Source organism: Tauraco erythrolophus, chromosome 6 (assembly GCF_009769465.1).
Source record: "Tauraco erythrolophus isolate bTauEry1 chromosome 6, bTauEry1.pri, whole genome shotgun sequence".
In the NCBI taxonomy this organism is placed as follows: domain Eukaryota; kingdom Metazoa; phylum Chordata; class Aves; order Musophagiformes; family Musophagidae; genus Tauraco; species Tauraco erythrolophus.
Window position 1 is genome coordinate 20,207,045 of NC_141470.1, and position 25,102 is coordinate 20,232,146.

A 25,102-nucleotide genomic window follows, 5' to 3' on the forward strand; every position below is an offset into this window, starting at 1 on the left:
TTATCAGCTCCAATTATGTTTACAATTTGAATGATAGGCCTTCAGATGACCCTGAAATGCTGTACAATCTGAATATTAGATTTTGATTTGGTAGTACTAATATTAGCTGGAAAACAGTGAAGAAAAAAAACTGTTGTGTTTTACAAAGTTTTCAGAAACATACTTTCATTTTAACAATGCTATTGTTTTAATTCAGTGGCATGGTCTTTCCTTCCTTATATTAATAGTCATATTAATGAAAAAAGTGGGTTTGGTCATATCACTTCTTATCATCTTGCTGTAACTAAACCATGTAGGGAAATTACACTCAGTTCTCTTTAGATGACATTTTAATTTGCAGCGCAGTGTTCAAGGGAGTTGATATTCTTGCTGAACAAATTCTTTATCGTTCTTGCAGAAGAGCCCAAACCTAAATTAGCTGGTTGAGTAAGTGTTTAAGGAAGCTATGAACAGATTACGAATGAAAAAAAAAGTCTCACTTTTTGATTCACTGTTATTCACGTTACTCAGTACCAGCTCAGTGGAAATCAGTGCGGTAGGCGTAGCCTGAAGTGAGTAGAAATGACATTGGTATGGGATTACACTGTAGTTCAGTTACCTACAATAGCTCTGCCTTTTTTTAGCATGAAGAATGAAGTTTTTACATAGGATGGTCACCACGAGATTTCTTCAGAGGATTTTGCACTCTGCATTTGTTTCTATGCTGCTAAAGTCAAATTTCATCTGAGACCTATGATAGCTGGATAGAAATAAAAGCCAAGTCCAAAAGGGAAAGGCTAGAATTTCTCCTTCAGTGTTAGGCTTTATGAAGAGATATAATGGTCCCTGTTCGAGAAATTCACCAAGATGTGAATGTAATTTCCCGTACACTGATTGTGTCTATACTGGGAAACATGTAGCCCAGTTGCAAGAGATCTGTAGAGGTGCTGGGGATTCTATACTCACTCTTCACACATTTCTGGAGGGTTTTACACTGAACGTTATCCACAGTCTCTTCCTTTTGAGCACTCTTTAAGAGCTGTCCTATGTTAGGCTACTCCTGGCGTACATCGCTTAGTTAACAGACAGGAGTGCTCGGTGGTGTAAGCCAAAGGGCAACAAGTGGAGATGATCAGGAGCCTTGCTTTAAAATTAAAATGTTAATGTAGGCACGGCCAGGTTGAGGAGGCTGTGGTTCTAAATCATACAGACTTCTCTATTTTTTTTATGTAGCAACCTGACAAGTGTAAGTGCACTTGCAGAGCTTCCTAAGTGTGTACTTCCTGTTCATGATTTGCAGTATAACTAAACTCAGCAGAAGCAATAACAATGCAGCAATACCTGTCCTTACAGAAATTTGGTATAAAGTAGGATACACAGAAAACTTCCCTTCACCACCACTGTCCCCCCGCATTTAAAATGGGCTCTGAACTGACTCTGAGAGAAATTCTATACTTGCTTGAGAAGGAGCATAAGTAACCACTAAACAAAAGTACGAATTGGAGTGAAATACTGTCATTGTTTATGGTTGCTACTTCTCTGCTTTAATGCTTGAATCTCAAAATCGGATTTTTTTTTTTTTCCAGTTATTTTCTCAGACATATGCTCTAAGTAGAATTTATCTGCAACAGCACAGATTGGCTTCTTGAAGACTATATAAAAACCCACTGTAATTATTAATCAGATCCACTAATAAGCATAAAACCCCCCCTCAGACTTACCTGTGAGCTCTACGAAATATGCAAGAACCCGTTGAAATACCGCTGTGGCCCAGAGTGCAGTTAGTCTGGAGGGACGAGGGCAGCGCAGGTGCAATAACTGCGGGAGCGTGACACCGCTCAGGAACGCGCCGTACAGGCGAGGTGAGGTGGGGCAGCCCCTTGCTGCGTGCCACAGCGCGGCTGGGAACCAGCCTGACCGACTTCCCTGCTGTCATGACCGAGCTCTGTTATTACAGAGTCCACAGAAATTGCAGTGTTGGTGGTAAAGTGGGTAGGCAGTGCTTGTTGCTTAATCCTTTGAACGTCTTTGAACTGATATTTCAGAAGGGACTGTTTTCTGTAAACTATAGAAACTATTGTTCTCTCTACTGTGCAACTGTTAATTTAACCAAAGATAGTTTTGTATTACCACGGAGTTTCCTATGGTACACTTTGTGAGATGAAAACTGGAAAAGTATGTCTTCTGCAAAATAAAGCAGCAAAATGAGTTCTGTTAAGAAAAACATGCTGCTAGAAATGGGTCCGATCTTATCTCCAAATGTGTTCACAGTTGCAATAATTTAAGATAACGATCTGAATCCGAATTTTCTGAATTTATCAGTTGTCATGATTTTTTTCTTTGGAATACCTAACCAGCGAGGGACCTGAATGTTACAACTCTTGCTCCTCACTTTAGGTTTTATATAAATAATACTGGATTAAAGTAAGAATGAGGAAGTCAGACATATCATTTGTAACTTAATATGCTGATTTTTTTAATTCTTTAATTCTTTATGTATATTTATTCTAGGCTGGTATGTGGTGAAGAGTGACTCAGAAATGTTTCAGTATTGCGTGACTTTGAGTGGAATGCCATGATATTGTTATCTGTTTCCACTTCAGATTTTTAAGGAATCAAGTGCAAATACTATTTCATAACTTATCCTTGAGATAACTGTTGAGGATATGGTATATACAGGAGGTGTTTATATGGGAGCAGCTAGTGGTGTTTTCTTGAAAATACTGCAGTGGACAAGTGGAATGTTTTCTGTGAAATGAATCAATTTCTACCCTTTCTAATATCCCTTTTGGGGCAGTGTATTATTTTTGTGGCATGAGGTGGAGTGGTCTGCGAGAGGAGGGAGGACAGAGTCTGATACTGTGGGTTTGGTTTTCTTTGGAATCTAGCATTCTCTGCAGTGTGTAGCAACAAGCTCCCAACTCATACTTATTGCTGTGTCTGGGTGGATATGCATGTAACAGATTGACCATGAGACATGTAAACAAGCACCACAAATTTGTGTCCAAATTTGGATCCTATGCAGCATTGACCAAATGACAAATGATATTTTAGGGTCAACAGTATACTGTCTACCTGAGTGACTTAACACCTAATGGAAGATGCTCTATTTGTGACTCAGTTCTTGGCTGAGTGTTGTACACCTGCAGTGTGGTGCTGGGATGCTGGTGCTGAGTGGTGGCCTGCTGTTCCTGGAAGGCAAAATCTCCAGCAGCAAGTCCAGGTGTGAACAGATTCGGAGCTGTGGCTGTATGGAAGCAAGGTGGTTCAGAGTATTCCAGGAGTGGGAGATGTGGTCATCCCTGGAGGTGTTCAAGGCCAGATTGGATGGAACTTTAAGCAACCTGATCTAGTGAAAGTATCTCTGCCCATGGCAGGGGGTTGGAACTGGATGATCTTTAAGGTCCTTTCCAGCCCAAACCATTCTATGATTCTATGCGATTAAGCCGTCGGTCAGCTATAGCCTGTATTTATGAAGTGGCAGTTTCAATTCTGAAGAGTGTGTCTCAATAGTAGGTGTGGTACCAAATCTGTAGGACTGTTTTTATTGCATAACTTTGCTGTAAAGGAGTCTGACTGAATAAAACCAAAGAAGTAATTGTGTGGAGTATTCAGAAGGGGCCTAGCTGACCATGGCCAAACTCTCTGGAGAGGCAGTGGAGACAGTCCCCTAACTCCTTACTGAAAATCCTCTTTGTGATAATTTTTTAGGGAATAAGCACACCATTCATTTTGACACAGCAACTCTTACAAGACATTCAGAAGAGATGTGCTCACATAATAGACTTGGGCTCTCTGGGTTCTTGGTTTTGTTTAGGTTTCTTTCTCTGCTGTCTTTTTTCCTTCCATAGCATTGAACATCATTTTTTGTTCTTGACAATGTCAAACACTTGTTTTGCTTAAGATTGTATCAACACAATCAATCTTTCCTGTCTATCTTAACCATCAAACATCACCTTACTTGTCTTCTGAAAGATTAAGAACTGTGTCAAGCACAAGCTTGGAGATTTTAGTTCTTCATCAGTGTCAGTACCAGCAGTGCGAGGGCAGTAAACATAAGGTAACTTGAATAAGAATTGAAAAAAACTTTTGGAAGTGTACAATGGGGAGAACTGCAGACTGTATTGTAAAGCACTAAATAACAAATCCCTAAATGAGTGAGTTTTTTACCAAAATACTGGGCAAAAAGAGGGAGTACACTATATATTATGGGATTTAAAATTCTGAATGGCAATTAGAGCTATAAAATGGGAAGCAACTTGCCCAGCAAAAAGTAAAGGTTGCACCAGATAATGTTTTCTGTAGGAAACTGCAGGCTTGTGTGTGACCCTCTAAACTGTCAACTATCCGAACTCTCAAGCGGCAGGATTAGGCAGAAGGAAACTCTGCCAGGTCATAGCATATTAGAACATGAATGTTCTCATCTTGATGTTCAAATGGTTGCATTAGTCATCTATTGTATGTCTCGTTTTTCTGCAGAAGTAATTGGTAAAAGTCAAGGCTTGGGATTTTCAGAGCTGGGAGATCAGGGTAAGAGATGAGTCAGTAAGAAGTGCCTAGCAACCAGGACTGGAGGGGCATGATTGCACAGAGAGCAATGAGAGATGGGTAGCGTTGGCATTGTGATAGAGTAAAATAAAGGCAAGCCAGGAAGGATCCAGGCTTCCTGTAGAACTGGACAAACACTTGGATTTCAAAATTTTGATGTTTTTTCACTGTCTATTGAACTAGAAGTTTACACCACAAGAGAAGTTTTGTGAATTATTTTTTTTTCCAACAAGCTTTTTTTTTAAATATACTTCTGGCCTTTGACACTATTTTCTCAGTAGCCCTGTAGCACAGCAAAATTACCATGAATTCTATTCTACTGTGTGAAAGATAGTATTGCAGCATTTTTTAAGAGCTCAGGTGAGCCTGGAAAACGTGCTTTCACTGGCAGGTATTGTTAGTGATTGGGCCTCACCTGCTTCATCTAGGTGGATGATTTTCTTTATCGTTGCATTATCAAATGCATCATGTACCTACATGAGATGAAAGACATCATGTATTATTATTGCTCATATTATACTAGAGCTTATTATGCTTGCTATATCAGAACCTGAAAACTCAGAGACAGATCTTAATTTAAAGAATAAGCAAGTTATCTCAAATCTTACAGGATAGATAGAATGAAATAAATAGCATTATAAGATTAGTGTTTATCCAACTGACGACACCATTTGTCCACAGTCTAGTATTACTTCTAGACCACAACTGCCTCATTTTATTTCCAAAACTTCAATGGATCTTTACACAAGCTAAAATACTTCCCAGTCCAAAACAGTTGCATGTACTTCAATAGTCCACCCTTCCTCATTCTTTTCTTCAGTAACGTCATGGGGAGAAAAAAAGCCACCAATTCAGTTGCTTTGTTTCAGTTTCTCTGACTCAGATATTTTAAGTCAATGGGATATAAAATTCATTATTTTATTCCTGATACCTGTGCCACTGCCTTAATTTCTCTTACCTTTAAGTGTAACTAAGTGAATTATTTAATTTGTGCAATTACAAACTTACCACTTTTGCCACAGGGCTAGTGAATGTATTGAGTGTGCTTCCTAGAGCATCCTGACAGGCAGAGGGACACCGAACACCATGTTTTGCAGAACATCATGTGTTTCTCCTGCCTATTTGGTCACATAAGAAAAGTATTTTTTGTTTTGTATATAGCACAGGCTTAGACTGCTCCTGAGTCCTTGCATGTCACACAGGGATTTCTCTTGCAAGGTGGTGTCTCATGTAACGTTGCCGTGTCTCACGGTGCACTGGTTGTGATAGCACTTCCAATGACAGTGAGAAAAGGTTGTTTCACCCTCGGGTTACTCAGGTGTAAACCCCACTGCTGCTTAAATAGGAGAGCTGTGTGCTGTTCTTGTTAGGAGCATCCGAAACTTAAATGGAATCTGTGGTGAAGACAAGATCCATGCTTGGAAGAATAAAAGAACATACTACCCACAAATAATACTCAGGGACAAGTTCCTTTCATTCAGCTATCCATTATTTATGGATAGTAGTATTGTGAACTTCGAGTCATTGTGCTTTTAATATAGTATATGGATAAATTGTGTGTGTGTGTATGTGTATATGTAAAATTATAGCTATATAATACATATATAAACTCAATAAAATGTTAAACATAAATTTCCTACCTTTTTCTAAAGGTAAGAATGTGAGACCATCCTATTCAGTTTGAGTTAGAAATCCTCCTTCTGAGTAGTTGGTTTGCCAGAAGGAAGCAAATTTTCTCACTCCTTGTTTGAAATCACTGTTTTCCAGGAAACAATTGGACAATCCCATGTTTTGTCAGGAATCCCACAAAAACAAGATGTCTCACCCTAAGTGGCAAACTACAGTGTTTGGCAAACTTGGAGTTATTCATTGATTGTAGTTATTTTTATAGGGCCTGCTAAAAACACTTTAGTACATGGAGAGTCTGATTATGATTATGATCTCACATATAGATTAGAAATAATTGTTTGAAGAAATATTTTAGTAGTGAAGTTGCTCCAGTATAAAGCTGGTATAGCTGGGAAAGAAGTGAGGTTCTCTTGATTTGAACTGAATAAAGTGAGATCATAGTTTAGCTCTTTATTAATAGATATCATTGTGTATGCATACCCTTGTTTCTTCAAGGAAAGATTTTAAACCATATATGTTTTGAATAAAACTGAAATCAAAACGATGCTCTGAAAGGGATGGCAGTGTCTCATATTGACAGGTACCTGTCTCTGTACGGATAAAGCAAACAGAAAAAAAAAAAAAAGATTCTTAGATAAACATTGCAAAATAGTGCTCTAATTTTAAGTGATTATCCTGAAGTTGCTTATATTTTTCAGATCCTTTGGGGAAAAGAGCCAGAAAGTGGCTAATGACAGTCATATTACCTATAGCTGATTTTCTTGAGATCTGGATGGCCTTTTTTGTTTCTTTTGCATAATTAAAATGCAGTTGATTATTTCCACAGCTACAGTGTTTCTAGAGTTTTGGAAAAGACGGAGAGCTGTATTAACCTATGACTGGGACCTCATAGACTGGGAAGATGAAGAGGTAAGACAAAATAGAAGTAAACCTGTAAGTGTTGCAATCAGCATGATTTAAGTGTAAATATCAATACATATCATATGTCAGTAATCTGAATTTGTCATTCAGATTATATTTTTATTTATAACACTAGTTGCAGAATAAACAAGTATGCTTGAGACTATACAAGGATACTTTGCCTTCTGCAACTAGCATTATAATTCTAAATATAATTCTACATTTATCAAAAGTAGAGTGCAAATACTGCCTGTACAGAGGATGGGAGCTTCTACTGGTGTTGGCACAGATGCCTTTAAATTCTGTTGTTTCTTGCACCAAAAAGTCCAAATCCTGCCTAAAAACAGGACCAGGACAAGCAGAGGGACATAAATTAGATTTTGTATCTTTTTGAGAGGCATAACTTACCCTTTAACATTCTGCTATTATCATCAGCAATAATCAAATTATTTTATTGCTTTACTTCATAAATCACTAGTGACTATAGCTGTAATTTAACTATATTGGTGATTCAAAAGTGAATGGAGACTTTACCATTACTCGTTTTACAGCTTTCCATAGATGTGTAGATACAAGCTGGTGGCTTTTAATAAATGGTTTCATATCAAAAAAGGCACTGTCATTACTGGCATTAATTTATAGTTTTCTTATCCATTTCTGCCAGGAAACTAGTGTTTAAGTCAGTGTTATGACCCATGATCTTTTTAATATCGTCACTTAGTGGGGAAGGCTCTCGTGGCTTCTGTACTTCATTGGTTTCTGGCACTGTTCCCAAGGATTTTCTTAACAGCAAATTATTTGGATATTTGAGTTGTAGCATTATAAATAAGAATTTGCATCAATATAAGTTTCCTACTTCAGAGCACATATATGTCTGATTTTTGGATATTTCAGTGAAATAAGTAGTACAACAAATGGAATCTACCCTGTCATTCCAGGAAGAACTGCGCCCTCAGTTCGAAGCTAAATATTCCCAAGTGGAAAGAGTAAATCCTATCACAGGAAAACCTGAACCTTTTCAGCCTTTCCCTGATAAGCTCAGTCGACTGATGGTATCTGTCTCAGGAATATTCTTCATGGTAATGTTTAATAATATTGGAATTATTGTCGCCTTTAGTTTTACTCTGATGTAAATCGTAACGCAAGCTATGAGTGAATTCATTAAGATTAGTGGATCTAGAAAATACAGACAAAACTGATTGTCTTGATCTTACTGCTTGTTTATGGATCTCTTTCTTTCAAATGATGTAGTATGGTTATATTGTAAAAGACCAGTAATGAAATGTTTTAGTTCAGAAATCTGGTATTTTCATTCTCTCAAAGCCCGCTCACCAAAACAAATGGCAATCTTTAAAACACTTGTTAATTTATTAATTCAGTGGAAATTATTTCAGATATGGTTTATTTTGTTTCTAATATCTCTATTTGTAAACACCTGTAGATTTCACTGGTCCTCACTGCAGTGTTTGCAGTTGTGGTGTATCGTCTGGTAGCCATGGAGCAGTTTGCTTCTTTCAAGTGGTATTTCATCAAGAAATATTGGCAGTTTGCAACGTCTGGCACTGGAGTCTGTATCAATTTTATGATCATCATGTCACTCAATGTTGTAAGTCCTCTGTTCTTTTAAAGGAGGGATTAATTTAAAAGTGATTTTTACAAAGTTACTGAGTTTACTGTATATCAGATATATACATGTTCTCTCTTATTCATATATCAGTGCCTGAAACTACTATTTCAGGAGTTTTTTCTTCTTCTCATGCTATGTCTGTCGATGTTTTTCTCTAATGCCTACATAATTTGTCACTACACATCTTTATTTATATCACCATGTCACAGTGGTACAGACTACTGCTTTCTGCGTTTTTATTTTTGGGTTTTTTTTACGTTACCTTTTACGATACATCTCTTCTCTAAATGGAACTATGTTATTTTCTTGGCTGAGAATTCTCTTTCTGGTTTGTTGTTTTTTTTTTTTTTAATTGATACCTTTGATTTCTTCCCTTTTTTATTTAAAACGTAGCTGTGATAGCAGTGTTGCACAGTTCTAGAATCACTGTGATACATTATTTCAGTTTAAACTTTTCCAGTCATGTAGCAACACAGATTTAATCATTTTCTGGTAGCACAGTGTACATGATATAAACTCTATTCCTTCAACTGCAATATAATTTATCGTTTTTCTATTCCCGTGCAGGCACAAACAGGTAAAAAGGAATAAGCACAGCAAACAATGGCTTTTAATTCTGTTAAGGAGATTGTGCACTCTCTGCAATAAGAAAGCATTCTTCAAAGCAGACTGTCATGTGTTTATTTCTGTTATTATATATGATAATTCTAAGTCATAAAAAGCACATTCAAGTGAACAAGCTATTGAAAATAACTTGCTATTAATAGCAAATACACAAGGAATATTTTTCAGAGTTGGTAACTACCTTGGGTGAAGTGTCATTTAAAATAAAGACTGGAGATAATCAATGTATAGACAGATACTAAGAAATTTTTCAGTAGGAGGCAAAGGAAAATTGTTTGTGTAAAGGCTTTTGCCTACTTTTGAATCACATAGATCTGTTCCTGAAGTTAGAGGACAAGCATCTGACTGCTCATTGAGAGAATCGTTGATGTCGGAACTTCTCTTGGTCTATTGGCCCTTGATTTATCTTTACTGTATATTTAATGTGTATACATACATACATTTACATGGATAAAGACAACAGGATAATAATAGTTCAACTAAATCTTTATAGGAAACTATACATTTGTATGCAGCTAGGATATCGTCCTCCCTTCTCTGTCCAAATACCTTGATGCTGTAGGGCCACAGAACACCTATGCTTTTGATGCTTGTTTTCATTCTGGATTTGATATCACAACAGCCAGGATACGCTATACTTAACATCATCTCTCACTTCTGTTTTAGGTATATGAAAAGGTTGCCTATCTCCTGACAGACTTAGGTATGTAGGTCTTCACCTGGGGTTTGGTTCTTGCTAGCTATGGCATATACCTTTATATTTCCATAAAATAGGGGTTTGAAAGCTTCATCTATGCATAGTATGATACTGGCATTCCCCTAGGCAAGTGAGAAATACCAGAGAAAGAAATTATATGATTATTTCACTAAGGAAATAATAGAAAAAAGGGAACTTATTCTTAAACTTGGGGTTTTTTTATGTTTTATATTATAAATTGAAAAAACTGTCATGTTATAATAGAACAAAAGTCAAAACAAACTTTCTCTTAGAATGCTAAACTAGATTATTTTTTTTTCCATTCTTTCAAAATGCTTGTTTGTTTTTTTATTTACAATTTTTTAATTTGAATTTTGTATGGAAAAATGAGTTAAGATTAAATTACGTTGTCCAAGATAAAAATGTTAAGTCATAAATTTTAATGTAGCTCTGATTCTGTCACATCAAAAATTTATCCTCTAGTCATGATTCAGTCATAGAGGTAAAGCTTTCTAGCTTATAGAAAACAAGAAAGCAAAGACAGCATTGAAGATCTCCTACTATATGAATATATTATCTTTTAACATTTCTTCTCATGTGCTCTCTTTGAGCTCGTGTGAGAACATGCAGTTGATCTTGCCATAGTTGAAAAGCAAGCTCGCTGCTTAAATTTATCAGCTCCCTCTTCTGGTTCAAGTGCTGAAGAGCATGCATTAAATAAGATGCTCAAAACTTCATAGTGTTTCAGATAACAAGCAGTTGAACAGCCAACTTAAATATTAAGTATTATTAAAATACTTTAAAATGTTTTTTCAGATCACGGTTATTTGTATTCCTACCTAACTTTTTAAATATATTATTTTGTTACACACCAGGGAATGGAAAAGAAAATATTTCATCTAAGTATACAAGCTGATTTTTTTCCAAAATGTATGAAAGAGTTATTTTTTTTTTTAAAAAGGGCTTCTTGAATTAAACGTGATGGAGCATCAGGTGTTTGAGCTAGGTAGCTCACTCCATTTTCTAAGGCGTTTTACATCAAAGAGAAGGAGGGCATCTTAACTTCTGAGGAACGGGTATCCTCAGTATGTAAAGCTACTGTTCTGTACATTTGTGTCCTAATTTAGTCATCATTAGACCAAATTAATTGTCATACAAGTTCTAACTGAAAAATTCAGGCAGTTTAGACTTCCAACTCATATATATGCTTTAAAACTTTTATCAATATACTGTATTCCAAGTCTGATACATCCATTAAAGAAACTTGAAATTTTTACCTGAAAAAAAATAATTTTAATCATTATCACCGAGTTCTAAGTCAGACATAAATCATGTTCTACTAACCATAAGGAAAAACATCCAAGGCGATGCAGAACCCCACAGAATACCTGTAGCCCTACTACATGTTTCTACATTTCTTTAAAAAAAAAAAAAAGTAAATAAACAAGGAAGAATCTCCATTCTTTGCTTGTTGAATTATAAATTGATTAACACTTCAAAAGCGTTATGATAGGGAAATCTGGAGGATGAAGTAGTGGTCTTGCAGAAGTATTTAGAAGGGTGAGATGCTTGGGTCAGAAACCAACTGATTATTGACTGTCTCTTTTCTTTCTGCTTTCCTTGGCAGCCCTTGCTGTTGCTCTGCTGATGTCAAGTGCTTTTGCTTTTTGTTTGTTTGGGGTTTTTTTCTGTTGTGTTTTGTGGGGATTTTTTCAGTTGAGATACCTGTAGCCTTAAAATTAAAGATTCAAACTGAATTCAGAATTTTGTCATGGAAATGGAACAGGTATCTTCCCATAGAGTTGTGACCTGTTCTGTACCAAGGGGCTCGTATCTCCTGCTTCCACATAGAACCAACATGGTCTGAGCTGGTTCAATGGTTTTGTGACCTGCAGACTGAATACTATGAGGGGGGGAAAAAAAAATAATTAATTGCAACGTAATGGGGCATCATGACTTGAAAGCATCGGTTGTTTTTGTTAGTGTTGATTGATCTGTGAACAAATTTGGGCATAACTCAATTTCCTTCTTGTTTATATAATGTATGTTGTGTCTTTCCTCAGAACACCCTAGAACAGAATCTGAATGGGAAAACAGTTTTGCCTTGAAAATGTTCCTCTTCCAGTTTGTCAACTTGAACAGCTCCATCTTTTACATTGCCTTTTTTCTTGGCAGGTAAGTTATCTTTGCTAACTGCTTGTAAAGGGAAACTTGTGCAGAAGTTTGAAGAAAATATACTGGCAGTTTGAACTGTAAGATTTTGATGTGAGCCAGTTTCTGAGGATAATTAATAATGCTAAATTAATATTTGCATGTGAGTGTTGGACCCTTCAAATCTTTTCTCATGAAACTAGACAAGAAAAAGCCTACTTTTAAGTGGGTCTATGTACCTGACTTTCCTACTAAATCTGAATTCAGAACCTTTGAAAACATAGCCACTTCCTAAATGCGGGTCTGTATTTAGCCCTGCACCAATAGGCTTTATTCATTTTTTCTTGTTTATTCCCCTTTGGTTAGGTTTCCCAGGATCCATTTCTATAAATAGTAAATATTGTCTGGCAGGTCTTATAAAAGAGTAGGAGGCAGAAATTCTGGCTACAGTTTTTGTTTGTATCTTTAGCTGAGAGCATGGGATACTGGACAGGTCTAACTTTGCTTCATCTTCACTTCAATTTTGTTATGATCAGATTTATGATTCCTGCAGAACCTACAGAGCATTTCAGAATACCTTCTATAAGGTTTTATAATATAATTTCAGTTTGAGATTGTTTGGGAAAAAAAACCCACCTTCTATTAAAGACTATTGGTAATACCTGCTTGTTACATCCAGTGATGCATTTGCCATACAGTTTCTATACTTCTTTGTATCCTAGTGTCTCCTGTGTCTAGTAGGACAAGGCACGGGGTTTTTTCTCTCTCATTTATAACTTTCACTGAGGTCATGAAGTATTTTGATTCAATTCAATTCAATCCAAGAATCTGTTAGACCTGTAAAAAGCATTTAGTTATAATGAGTTTGGAAGTGGTTTTATGCTTGTATGTCTGAGGGTGCAATCGGGTGCATATTTCACACAGGCAAGCAGATCCCTGTGCTGCAGTAAATTCCTGTCTATCGCAATGGCTTATCTTCTCAGAAGTAGATTAGACAGTCTAATATCTAACATCTAAAATCTGTGAAGCTAGAATTTTTCTTCTGGACATAATGAAAGCTTAGAATTGCTTGCAAAATGATGGATTCATTCACCTTGTTTGCATTCTGAAACTTCCGTAACCTACAGATACTAGTTTTAAGCCTGTGCGATTTAATCTGTTTATATTTCATGAGTTTGCTCAGTGAGTGTTGCGAAATAACTACTGATACAGGGTGTTCTTGAAATGTCCACTGAGAAACAGAAATATTGTTTTCCAGATTTGCAGGCCGCCCAGGAAAGTACAACAAGCTTTTTAACAGATGGAGACTGGAAGAGGTAAGCAATCCTATTTTGTGTTCCTGTGAAATGTCCATGAATAAAAAGGAAATGACTGAAGGACATGAATTATGTCCAGTTTGAAAGATTTATTATTCCATCTAAGTCCAGTGAAGAGTAAACTCCTATTTATAGCAAAGGATAGGAAACAGTTTTTCCTTCTCTGTTCTCTGCTGTGCTGGTTGACTCTGCCCGAGACACGCAGCTCTTTCTGCCTCTCTCTGTGGGAAAGGCAAACAGTGATAGTCTCTTACCTCACAGGCACTACTAAGTCCTACATGATTGGAATCTCTTGGGTGTGTGGAATTTTTGGATGGAGGACATAAATATAATGCCATCAGCTTTTTTATCAACTTCTTAAGTTTCTGCCAGCACAGGAAAGACCTGAACCTGATGGAGTGGGTCCAGAGGAGAGCCACAAAAATGATCAGAGGGCTGGAACACCTCTCCTGTGAAGACAGACTGAGAGAGTTGGGGTTGTTCAGCCTGGAGAAGAGAAGGCTCCAGAGAGATCTTATTGCAGCCTTTTGATACTTCAAGGGGGCTTGTCAGAAAGATGGGGGCAGACTTTCTAGTAGTACCTGTAGCGATAGCACAAGGGGTAGTGGTTTAAACTAAAAGAGGGTAGATTTAGATTAAATATGAGGAAGACGTTTTTTATGGGGGTGGTGAATCACTGGAGCAAGTTGCCCAGAAATGTTTTAGATGCCCCATCCCTGGAAATATTCAAGATCAGGTTGGACGGGGCTCTGAGCAACATGATCTAGTTGAAAATGTCCCTGCTCATTGCAGAGGGGTTGGACTAGATGATCTTGGAGATCCCTTCCAACCCGAACTATTCTATGGTTCTATGATTTAGAAGAAAAACAGTATTTTCAAAATTTAGCTTGAAAATGTTTTAGAATTGCACCTCTCTGGATATCACCAGCATGCTGAAATTCTCTCTTATCTCTGAAAAACAAGTTTCTTCTATTGAACCTTGGTAGGCACAGAGTAAAATACCATAACTTTGTAGTCCATGGTCTAAAAAAAGTTTCTGTAATTACTAAAAATGTAATATGGCAATTTGTATAGTTAAGATACTGGTGCCAGAGATTCAGCTACCACGTCTCTGTTCAGACTTTGAATATTACAAGTGAAATATTGTTTCATTCTTTTGAAATGAATACGCATGTATTGGTCTAAGTGAAATGGACTATATCGTTTGTCATATATCTACCACACATAAACTTAGCTAAAGGTTGTTCAACTAAAGTCTGTGTTAATATTTCTGTTACTAATATCTCTTTTAATATTTCTGCAGCTGGGGGTTAATGTATTTCACTGAACATATTTGAAGATTTTTCGTTCACCCTCTGAACAAATAAAAATGAAAGCAATTCTTTGATTTTAGCTGTTGATCTTTTTCCATTTCATTTCAGTGTCATCCCAGTGGTTGCTTGATAGACCTGTGTTTGCAAATGGGAGTTATTATGGTTTTAAAACAAATGTGGAACAACTTCATGGAGCTAGGCTATCCGTAAGTTCAGATGTTAAAGTTTGTTTTACAAATAGTGATTACATATTACTGTGATTCAGTGAGAGGGAAAAATATTTTTATGTTTGGAGAATGTTTTTGCTTTTTGCATCTCACGTACTGTAACTTTATTCCCAAGGGAAACGTTAACTGCTGCTCTAAGATAAAGCTAAATGGATAGATGTTAAACATCTAAATTGTTTATTGTGATTTCATTTTCCATAGTACAAGCAGAGCTGTTCAACTGCTGAAGAGAGTAATGGGCTGTCTTACAGTTCTCTTGAAACTGGAAGAATATGTTTTCAGGAAAAGGTTGCTCATCAAACATTAATTTAATCAAAGTCTCAACCTTGAAAATATGTCAGAAAAGATTATGCTCGCAATGTGCAGTCATTCTGCAAATGAGGGGCAGTGTAGTGTATTGTTGTGAGACATGGATTTCTAAAAGAAGAAACCTACTTGAAGTACCAGGCTTCCTGTCTTCTCAGCCCAGCAGCATCTTAGCTCTGTCTAGAGTTTATTTTAGAACATGCTTATAGTCCTTTATGGGAAGCAGTGTTTTGTTTTGACAAAACCATTGTTTGCAACTGAGGCAGCAGTTGCTTTCTCAGTAACAAGAGAGATCAAGAGCTAAACACTAAATTAGCTGTTAATAAAAATACTTATAAGAAAATTATTTCCCATCTTCAGTCGCTTTCAGTAATATCTAGAAACAAACAATAGTCTTTATTTGCCACCTATATCAGCACTAGATAATATTTTTAATTTGTGTAACACTTTAATTTGTGAGACTATTACCAGCTTATAACTTCTTTGTGAAAAGACCTCTGTCCAACAGCTTTATAAAAAAGTCTTAACTATTTGCAGCTTCAGCAACACCTTTTCAGATGCTTTCACCTGCTTCAAGAAAAAAATATCCCATAGAACATCTAGATCTTTAGATTTGTTCCAAACCAGTATATGTATTCTACTATTCCATTTATTCTAGTGTCCTAGAGTTCTTACTGAGCTCCTCTTGGTTTGTCTTTTCCAGGACTGAAAATAAAGCATTATTTACTTCCTTTAATGCTCTTGTTATGCATGGATTCTTTTCCCGTTCTTTTTTATTTACGCATGCAGGTAAATCCTACCAAAAAAAATCCATGCAAGCAAATTCCATATTCTGAAAAGCTTATTTGTACAATGCCTAACATGCTACATTAAAGACATCATTAAAATCGCAATACAGAATTTTGTGAATTTTTGGAAGTTCTTTGAATTGTATCTTATATGATATTGTAAATATATCCAGAAAATACCTAAGTAAACATTAAGGTGCTATTCAAAATAGGCCCACTTACTTCAAAACAATACCAGCAAATATTTTAAATTACTGAGCGAGTACAGTCAATAATACTCTGTTTTTCTAATAAAGTTTGTTACAGAATTGGTGGTCACGACGCAAAATGAAGAGAGGAGGACAATTAATGGAGCATAAAATTTCTCTGCCTCAGTGGGAAAAAGATTGGAATCTGCAGCCTATGAACCTCCATGGTTTAATGGATGAATATTTAGAAATGGGTGAGCAAATTTAGGGAGATGTCAGTTTTCTTTAGAAACTGGAACTATGTTGAACGTTGAAAGATCTTTTGCGTTTCCAATTTCTAACCATAGAAATGCCTGTCTAGTTTTACAGTTTGGCTTTACCACCATCTTCGTTGCCGCCTTCCCACTGGCACCTCTCTTGGCATTGCTTAACAATATCATAGAGATAAGGTTAGATGCGTACAAGTTTGTCACTCAGTGGCGAAGACCTATGCCTGCAAGAGCAACAGATATAGGTGAGACAACCTAATGACTGTCGCTGTCAGGTACCATCTCTTTGTGTTTCCTCCTTTAGTGTAGCTTAACCTTTGAAATATTTCATGCATCAAGAGTGAAATTGATAACATAACCTATGGATCTCAATGACAACTCTCCTGTCGGGTAAGAAAAGCTCAGTTGCTTAGCTAAGAGGACTCCTCAAATTTGCTTTCCGTTTCCAATAAGGATCATAATAGTTGGAATTTTGAAAACAGGCCAAATAGTATCTTAGTCTTCTGATTCGTGGAACTCTAGGTGTAAAATGCTATCCAAAGTCAATTTAATTTAAAAATTATTTTAAAACTGAATTGAATGAAAATAAGAAATCTCTTCCCAAAATCTTGTATTTGGCTTTCATAACCAAAGATTATGGTTATACCTTTGTTTCTTAGCTATTTCTTCTCAGCAGGGTGTGCCCAGCTGTAGGACTTCATTCAGGTGGAGCCAGTGGTGGCTGAGTAATGTGGGGACCTGACTTAATCTTGACTAGCATTTCTGGCTGAATAATTCTTCTGCGATACGAAAGGAAAACAATATGACTAATAATGACTTCAATATCACTAGTATGAATTTACATGACTTAATATGACTGTTAAAAACTAATGACTTTGTTGTCATTTCCCCTGTTTCTAGGTATCTGGTATGGGATTCTGGAAGGAATTGGTGTTCTGGCTGTCATCACCAATGCCTTTGTTATTGCCATTACTTCTGATTACATTCCACGTTTTGTCTATGCATACAAATATGGTCCCTGCACAGATCAAGGATACAGACAAGAAAAGTAATTAAGATATTCTTTATATATACATATGTGTATTTCAGTGGAAGCACACTTTTGCTACTTTCTCTCTGTGTTAACATACTTAAAATACAACAGTAACGTTTTATCTTTTACATCTGTGCAAACTTTCACAGACATTAAGTGCAGGTAACTCAGCCATTCTGGAGAGTTTGCAAACTTAACTCCACAGTTATAGAAGTGGAAGATCATGTCTTCCCTTCTGAATGCAAACAACAAAGTTCAATACACATTGTAGCAGTTTTCAGGCTTTCTCTAGATAAGCTTTTCTTCTTTTCTGCAATAGTTCTGAACTGTCTTCTCCTACCACGCTCTTCCACACATTTATGCTCCCAAACCATTTTTAGCCTAAGCCTTGTTCACCCTCAACCTTCTCCACCTGCTTCTCTTCAGAAATGCTTGTGGCCAAGCTCTAGCAAGATAGACCTTGACACTGTTAAGCCTAGCTCCATATACACTGTATCTTAGCTTCAAGCGAGATATCTTGCCTATCTTCGCAACACCAAGCCAGTTTCCTGCATTTCTCTCCACACACTTACAAATGTCTCTGAACTGTATATCCACCATGCTCTGTCTGCATTTCCCAGTGTCTTTCATGACCTTTTAAATGATCTGAACAGATCACAGTACTTACAGGCATCCTCTCTTTCATTTAGAGACCCGTGCCCTACAGGTGGGTTTATGGGGTGGTTTTGGAGGGGTTTTTTTGTTTGTTTGTTTTGTTCTTTTTTTTTTTTTTAATCTAGGAAGCAGGGTTACCTTGAGAAAATGAAGCATCAATTTGCTTATACTATAGCACGTCTGGCAAGCACAACTTACCTTCTGTATTGAACGGGAGGAAGGATAAGAGTGAAAGCATCAAGGCTTGCCCAGCCAGCCAGTGCAGCTACAATCACAGCCTATGTCTCAGCCCAAGCTGAAGGGGTCTGTCTCTCCTTCCCTCATTGCTCCATCTCTAATGATTCAAAGTAGAGATTTACTCTTCCTGTAGTGTCCCAGGAAGAGAGAATTTAAGGGCAAAAAGAATGAGACAGGTGAGGATGAAAAGAGGCAATAGCAGAACAATGTTAGTGCTTAATGTGCACTAGCCATTTAGTAGAGAACTATGTAATTCTATTTCTTTTTTTGCCAGTAGTGATCTGAGGTGTCACAGCAAACCTGTAGGTATAATAGGATTCCTGATGCATCTCTTCTTAAATGTTCTTTGCCTCCCGGAAGGCTTTTGTTAAGTTACAGGACAGATTTCCAAGAAGATGGGATGTCTTACGTGTCCATGGTTTTCCAGGAACAGCAAACTTTTCACTCTTACACTCATAATTCAATGTATTTATGTGATTTCTGTTATAAGTACTAATAAATTGCTGCCTTAAAAATGACTGTTATATATACACTGTTCATTTTACTGTTGGTGAAAATTCTTTGATTCAACTCGTAAAATCTGTCATCTTTTGCTATCTGCTACATGATTGCTGGCAGATTCTGCAAGGATGTTAAATTATTCTCTCTGAGTCTCTAGCCATCTTTCTAAGTTCAGTAATTTTAGGATACAGTAAAGAACACTATAGAAACAATTTTTGGTTTTTATCTGCTGTTAGATGAGAAACAAAACCACAAAAAGTACTGAAAATATTTTTTTAAACAGTGTTATCCCTGAAACAGATGTTGTTTATGTCTTGCCAATAAAACTTTGCTTGTCTGCTTAAAATTTTAGAATTGCTTTTGTCCTGATAAGCAAATAAAATAGCATGGTCACAATACGTGATAGCAGAATATGTTTACATACAGGATTTGTGCTATATAACCACTTTATGAAGAAAGTCCTGACCCTATGTCTTTTCCTTTCAGATGCTTAAAAGGGTATGTCAACAGCAGTTTATCAGTATTTGATTTGAGTGAACTTGGAATGGGATACTCAGGATATTGCCGGTATGTTGCGGTGCTCTCCCTTCTTGTAATACAGGCATAGATGTTAATACAGACATTAAATTTCAAGTCAGTGCTTAAATTACTGGAGGAATAGTTTCTTTTTTGCCTGTAAAAGCACTGAAGTTCAAGTTTGTTCAACATGGGAGTCTTTAGTACAAACACTGTGTGGTAGGACACAATACTATCACTGGAAACCTATGTTCTAAGTTTTTCCAGGACTCTCGCAAGCTGTATCTTTCATGCCTCTGTGAATTATTTCACAAGCTGTCAAGAAGGGTAAAAATTCTCATTTCAGTTTTGTTGAGCATTCTGAGGTTTATTAATTAAAATACACAATGTTTTTGTTGTGGCTCTAACTCATAGAGATCCCAAACACTTACGCAAGATGAGTACAAGAAATTGAACATAAGAATTAAATATGGCATTGCATGAGTGCACCCATCCTGATTTCAGATTTAGGATTACAGTAGAGTTAGTTTAAATTGACTAAGCTACCGAATCATTTTACATTTGTGCAAACTTTATCTGGAGAATCTCAAATGCTTGTAGGCAAAGACAAGAGCCAATTTAAGAGTCAACACACTTTAACTTAATACTCCAAGATGTTGGCTTTGTAACAACAAAAGAAATTGTTAGCCCTGTATTTTTGGAAACAAAAAGTGCCATCTTATAAGCAGCCCTATTTAATTGCCTGTATTGTGGACTATTCTTCTCATTTTCTGTTTAATTCCTCTTGAAGTATGCTTTGACTTCAGTTTCTCTCCTTTTAGCCAGATCTGGAATAAACTAGAGAGCTCTTCACCGTATTCAGGTTTTTGAGCACAGGCTAACTTACTAGGTTTTGCTTTGCTTTACAGGTATAGAGATTACAGAGCCCCGCCATGGAGTTCAACTCCGTATGAATTCACTTTGCAGTTCTGGCATGTCCTGGCAGCGCGGCTGGCCTTCATCATTGTATTTGAGGTTAGTCATGGAAAAGAACAATTCCTTTCTACCTCTTGCAAGTCTGAGTTGATTTTTTTTACAGTCGTCCCATAAATAAATTTTCAGTATCATTGATTTTTTTTTCATTACAGTCAAGAGGGAAAAAAAAAAATCGCCCTTCCCAAATTGTTGTCAATCAGCCACCTCAAACTGAATTGACAGAGCATGCACAGATTTGAGAGTCCCTCCAAAATTATATTTCCTTAACAGTCATCTTATACATCATGTTGGTTCCTAACCAAATCTTTCGTGTTTTATTTGACAAAGAAGAAATGCAACTTATGTGTACATTAAGCACAGTTACTACAAGTTAAAATCTGTGTCAGGAAAATGATACGTGACTCTAGCCTAATATAAAGGTAGAAATGTATGTACTAACTTTGAAGAACGTATTACATACAGTCCTGCTATCTGGTTATTTGATTACAAGCTCTTAACAAAGACTGCTTGTAGGCATTGTTTGCTATTGTTATTCAAACTAGCATATCCTGCAGTCACATCTTCATTTAGGTCACTAACTATAACCTTGGTTTTACTTTTTGAAAGACTTCAGCACTTCCACATTTCTGATAGACTACTCATTTACTCCCATATATGTGTGTATAGATATTAAAAAAAACCTAAAGAGCTGATTATCAGTCATGAATTGAACCTCAGTTCCAGTTTTGCCACAGACTTTGAGGGCCTAAAATATGGACCTATAAATGAATATTTATACGTCTTTGAAGCAATTATTTTTGTTCTTCTTTTCAGCACCTTGTTTTTGGAATAAAGTCTTTCATTGCCTACCTGATTCCAGACATGCCCAAAGACTTGTGCGACAGAATGAGGAGAGAAAAATACTTAGTCCAGGAAATGATGTATGAGGCTGAACTGGAGCATTTGCAGAGAGAAAGGAAAAAAAATGGGAAACAGTATCACCATGAATGGCCTTAGTCGCTACCATGCTGCAACAAAAACACTGTTTGGAAATGGAGGAGCGCAGTTGCAAAATGAAGTCGGAGTCTGGCATAGATGCATGAGATTCACAGTGTATATATGTTCTTGCTGGGCAGTACAGCTGCAGGCTTTGATGGGAACTGAAAAACAGATGCTTCCGAGGAAGAAAATGAACAGCCTTACCTGTAACTGGTCTGTGGTGAGCACCAAGGAGAACTGGCACTCAGGAATGTGCAGACAGATTAAAAATTTGGACACTCTGGTTTAAAAAAAGGCAATGAATTTTCATGCTGTTCGTGAAGATACTAACAGCATAATGAAAATTAAAACTACTTGTGAACTTATCCAGTAAGGGCATGACTAAAACCAATTTACATGATATCCACTACTTCTACAGCTTCTGATTGCTCAGCTCCATCTGTAATGTCTCTGAAGAAAAGAGCAATTGTTGCCTTTGTGGCCATAACTTGATATAAATGATCTTTCAGGCTTACTGTTTTGTCAGGTTTGTCCTAGTCTCTTGTTGAGATTGTGGATGTGGTCCTACCCTAAAAAGGGGGTCTATGGCTGCTTAATATATACTATGCAGTTTAAGATTTGCACATCAATGTTATTAATTTATCCTTCTAGTTGAAAACCAAAAATTCTAAATTCAAAGAGAAAACAGCAGCACTAAGAGAACGCATCGCATTGCCCACATTGCAGCTATATTTGAAAATGACATGGCTGTTGAGTTGTCTTTCCACTTTCGTGTGCAGAAAGGCCACCTCCACATGCTGCCAAGGTGAAAGAGCTGTGCTTTTCATGCTCTGATGTAGCATGCAGATGCCTGACTGTGTTACTGTTCCCTCTGACCTGTCTGGGCAATGATTCCATGACTTCACAGAATGCTAACTTGAAATATTCTCATACAGTGCAAATGACTTCGTCCTGAACATACAATTAACTCTTTATAGTATGCAAGCTTATGCAGATATATATCAGACATACAGTATAACATTGTGATTTGCTTGTTCAGGGAAGGTGAAGCAGAGCACTTAATAACACTGCTCTTCTTATTGTAATAGTAAATGTTCCAGCAATGTGCACTTCTTTTATTGGCCTAAAGTCAAAGCATGGGAGTTAGATACAGGCAGATATGTATGCAGATTGTATATAAAAGCACACACAGAGAGTGGTTACTTTTAGATTTTTTATTATTATTTGTATGCCTTCTTACAGTTTTGGGGGGCTTTTTGGATAAAATCACTATAAAAGGTAGATGTTCATGTAAAGAATCAAATTTCTGGTTTTATGTGCATACAGCAGTGTTGGTTATGGTTATAGTCACATTTTGGTGATTAAATTGTCTGTTACTAGCATTTCATAATGTGGGAAAAGATAAGCACTTAATTTAAACAATTTAAACAAGTGTGCAGGCTTCACTTGCAGAGAAGGGAGTGGAGAAACAGTTACAATCATTCTCTTTCTCTTGTAATATTTTAAATAATGCTTCTCTATATTGGATAAGAAAAATTAAAAAAAAAACAACAACAAAGTCAGCAATGCACAGTAAGTATAAAAGCTGCAAATTTTAGCATTATTTTTAGGAATAAAGCTGCAGCAAAATCACTGCTGACAGATATGAAAAAAAGTTGAATTTTTACTACTTACAATACCCTATTGAACCAAAAAGTGTGATTCCAGTATTCTATTATTCATTTTATTCATTGTGTGTTAGCACAATCATTTTATTTTTTCATGCCATAGAAAATTAATTTTAAGAGTCAAGAGCCCATCAAAGTGGATGAGTAGGATCTGTTGTCTCCAGGAGGCCTAGCATTAGACCTTAAATTAATTTCTTCAGTCATTTCATCATATTCATGAGATTTCTTGGTTAATTCCAGCTCTCTGTGACCAGACAAGGCAACTATAGGAGTATCTACAGTATTGCTCAAAGGAGGAAAGAAATTGGAAGGTACAGTCTTATCAGATATATTACCCATTAGTTCTGCGATAAAGGGCTGGTGGAACTCAGCTTCCTGTATTTTGGAAAAGCTGTTTTGTTCCTTCATATTCTGGGTTGTGCATTAAGTTCCTCAGGAGTCCGTATCAGAAAAAATTAATGCACTCTCCTCAGTGCTTATAGAATCACACTGTTTGATTTAATTTATTGTCTGTCTCTTTCTTTCTGTGGATTATCAAGCACCATTTGCCAGCATTAATCGTGTGTCACAGTTTCTGTTTCTGTGCCACATAGTGATTGTACTCCAGTTCTTCAGAAGGTCACAGATGAGCTCTCTTTTTAATGTTTTCTCTGAAAACAAAATGCCTTGGCTGGCCCAAGGTATAAAGATACAGGATAAAATTAGGCAAAAATCAGAAATATTGATTGATTATTTTGTACTTTACTGTTTCTGCTGTGGATATTAGCACATGTCAATACATACTTAGGCAAATTCCAATTGGACTTGAAAAACACACGGGAAAGAAAACCTTTTTGTATTTGAGATTTAAATATATATATAATTAATGATTTTCAACACTGGTGTATAGGAGTATATCAAAGGCAAGTATGTAGATCTGACTGTGCATTTTGCGCACTGGAAAAGCACAAGACGTTTTGGAGAAACACTCTGTGTGTTCCTTTATTTTTGGAGGATATCAACAACGTCTAAAGGTTTTGCCACTATCTAGCCGTTTGCTTAAGCTGAGAAAACTTTTTGCTAGACTTCGTTTAGTATGCTGTTTGCATTGACTGCACGTTATTTTACTGAAGTATAAGGCACACACTGTCCTCAGGAATAATGTATTTTATGAATGGTGAATGATCTTTTCATATTCTAAATATTGTCTTTCCAAACAAATGACCAGTATGAATAGACTGTGCATGCAAGCTGCGTTTGTGAAATCTGACAAAGCTTTAGAACTTCAATTTGTGCAAAAATGCTTTAGATCATTGCAGATCTGATCTATGACAACTTTGCTCTGTGCATGCGCCCTTAGAGAGACTGCATGAGCAACTAGATATTTTTAAATACAAGGGATTAGTTCTAAAATGTCTTAATTATTCCTAACCAAATTCAGTGTCTTGATTCAGACAAAAGAAATTTCCATTTCAGAAATAGCAAAAAATCCACATACGTTATACACATCTCATTTCTAATGACTTTTCATTCTAAATTTGTGCCTAATGTGTGAGATCTGAATTCTGGTGACTAAAAAAGGAAAAAAGAGTTCTGCTTCATTAGCCATGCTAATGAGAGTTTTCTTCTTAGAGCTCAAAGTCTGCCTCCGTGTAGAGAGATGCATTAACAGCTCAGTGTTCACAGCTGAGTGCTAACAGGGTTGCCTGAAGATTGAGCACAGGCTCTCTGTTACGCTGTAATTCAGTTTCCTTACCAGAAAGACAACATAGTGATTGGGCATGTCGAAACAAGGCAAACCACATGATGACTATTTTTTATACTTTTTTCCCTATTACTTTTTATTAAAGGATTTCTAGAGAAAATTTAGATGAACATTGAAGTTAATATTGATGATGACAAGGCTAAAATTTCCACAGTGGTGGTGGACAATAAGTGTTTTTTTGTTACATGTTTCTTTGGAAGTACATATTTTCATTACTACAAAACACACATCAGCT

General features: G+C 36.5%; 1 protein-coding gene across 2 annotated transcripts in view; it reads left to right on the forward strand.

Annotated features, from left to right (window-relative positions):
* ANO3 (anoctamin 3) overlaps positions 1 to 21,641 on the forward strand; it is a 210,213-nt gene extending 188,572 nt beyond the window's left edge. For both annotated transcript variants that reach the window (XM_086612632.1, XM_086612633.1), the window contains exons 15-27: positions 6,983 to 7,065; positions 7,995 to 8,135; positions 8,498 to 8,662; positions 9,974 to 10,010; positions 12,068 to 12,179; positions 13,414 to 13,471; positions 14,893 to 14,990; positions 16,402 to 16,547; positions 16,655 to 16,807; positions 17,463 to 17,610; positions 19,474 to 19,554; positions 20,412 to 20,517; positions 21,292 to 21,641. In XM_086612632.1, coding sequence (XP_086468758.1) covers positions 6,983 to 7,065; positions 7,995 to 8,135; positions 8,498 to 8,662; positions 9,974 to 10,010; positions 12,068 to 12,179; positions 13,414 to 13,471; positions 14,893 to 14,990; positions 16,402 to 16,547; positions 16,655 to 16,807; positions 17,463 to 17,610; positions 19,474 to 19,554; positions 20,412 to 20,517; positions 21,292 to 21,474 — 1,511 coding nt within the window. In that variant the 3' untranslated portion in view covers positions 21,475 to 21,641. The remainder of the gene's footprint in view (positions 1 to 6,982; positions 7,066 to 7,994; positions 8,136 to 8,497; positions 8,663 to 9,973; positions 10,011 to 12,067; positions 12,180 to 13,413; positions 13,472 to 14,892; positions 14,991 to 16,401; positions 16,548 to 16,654; positions 16,808 to 17,462; positions 17,611 to 19,473; positions 19,555 to 20,411; positions 20,518 to 21,291) is intronic.
* The last annotated feature ends 3,461 nt before the right edge of the window (positions 21,642 to 25,102 follow it).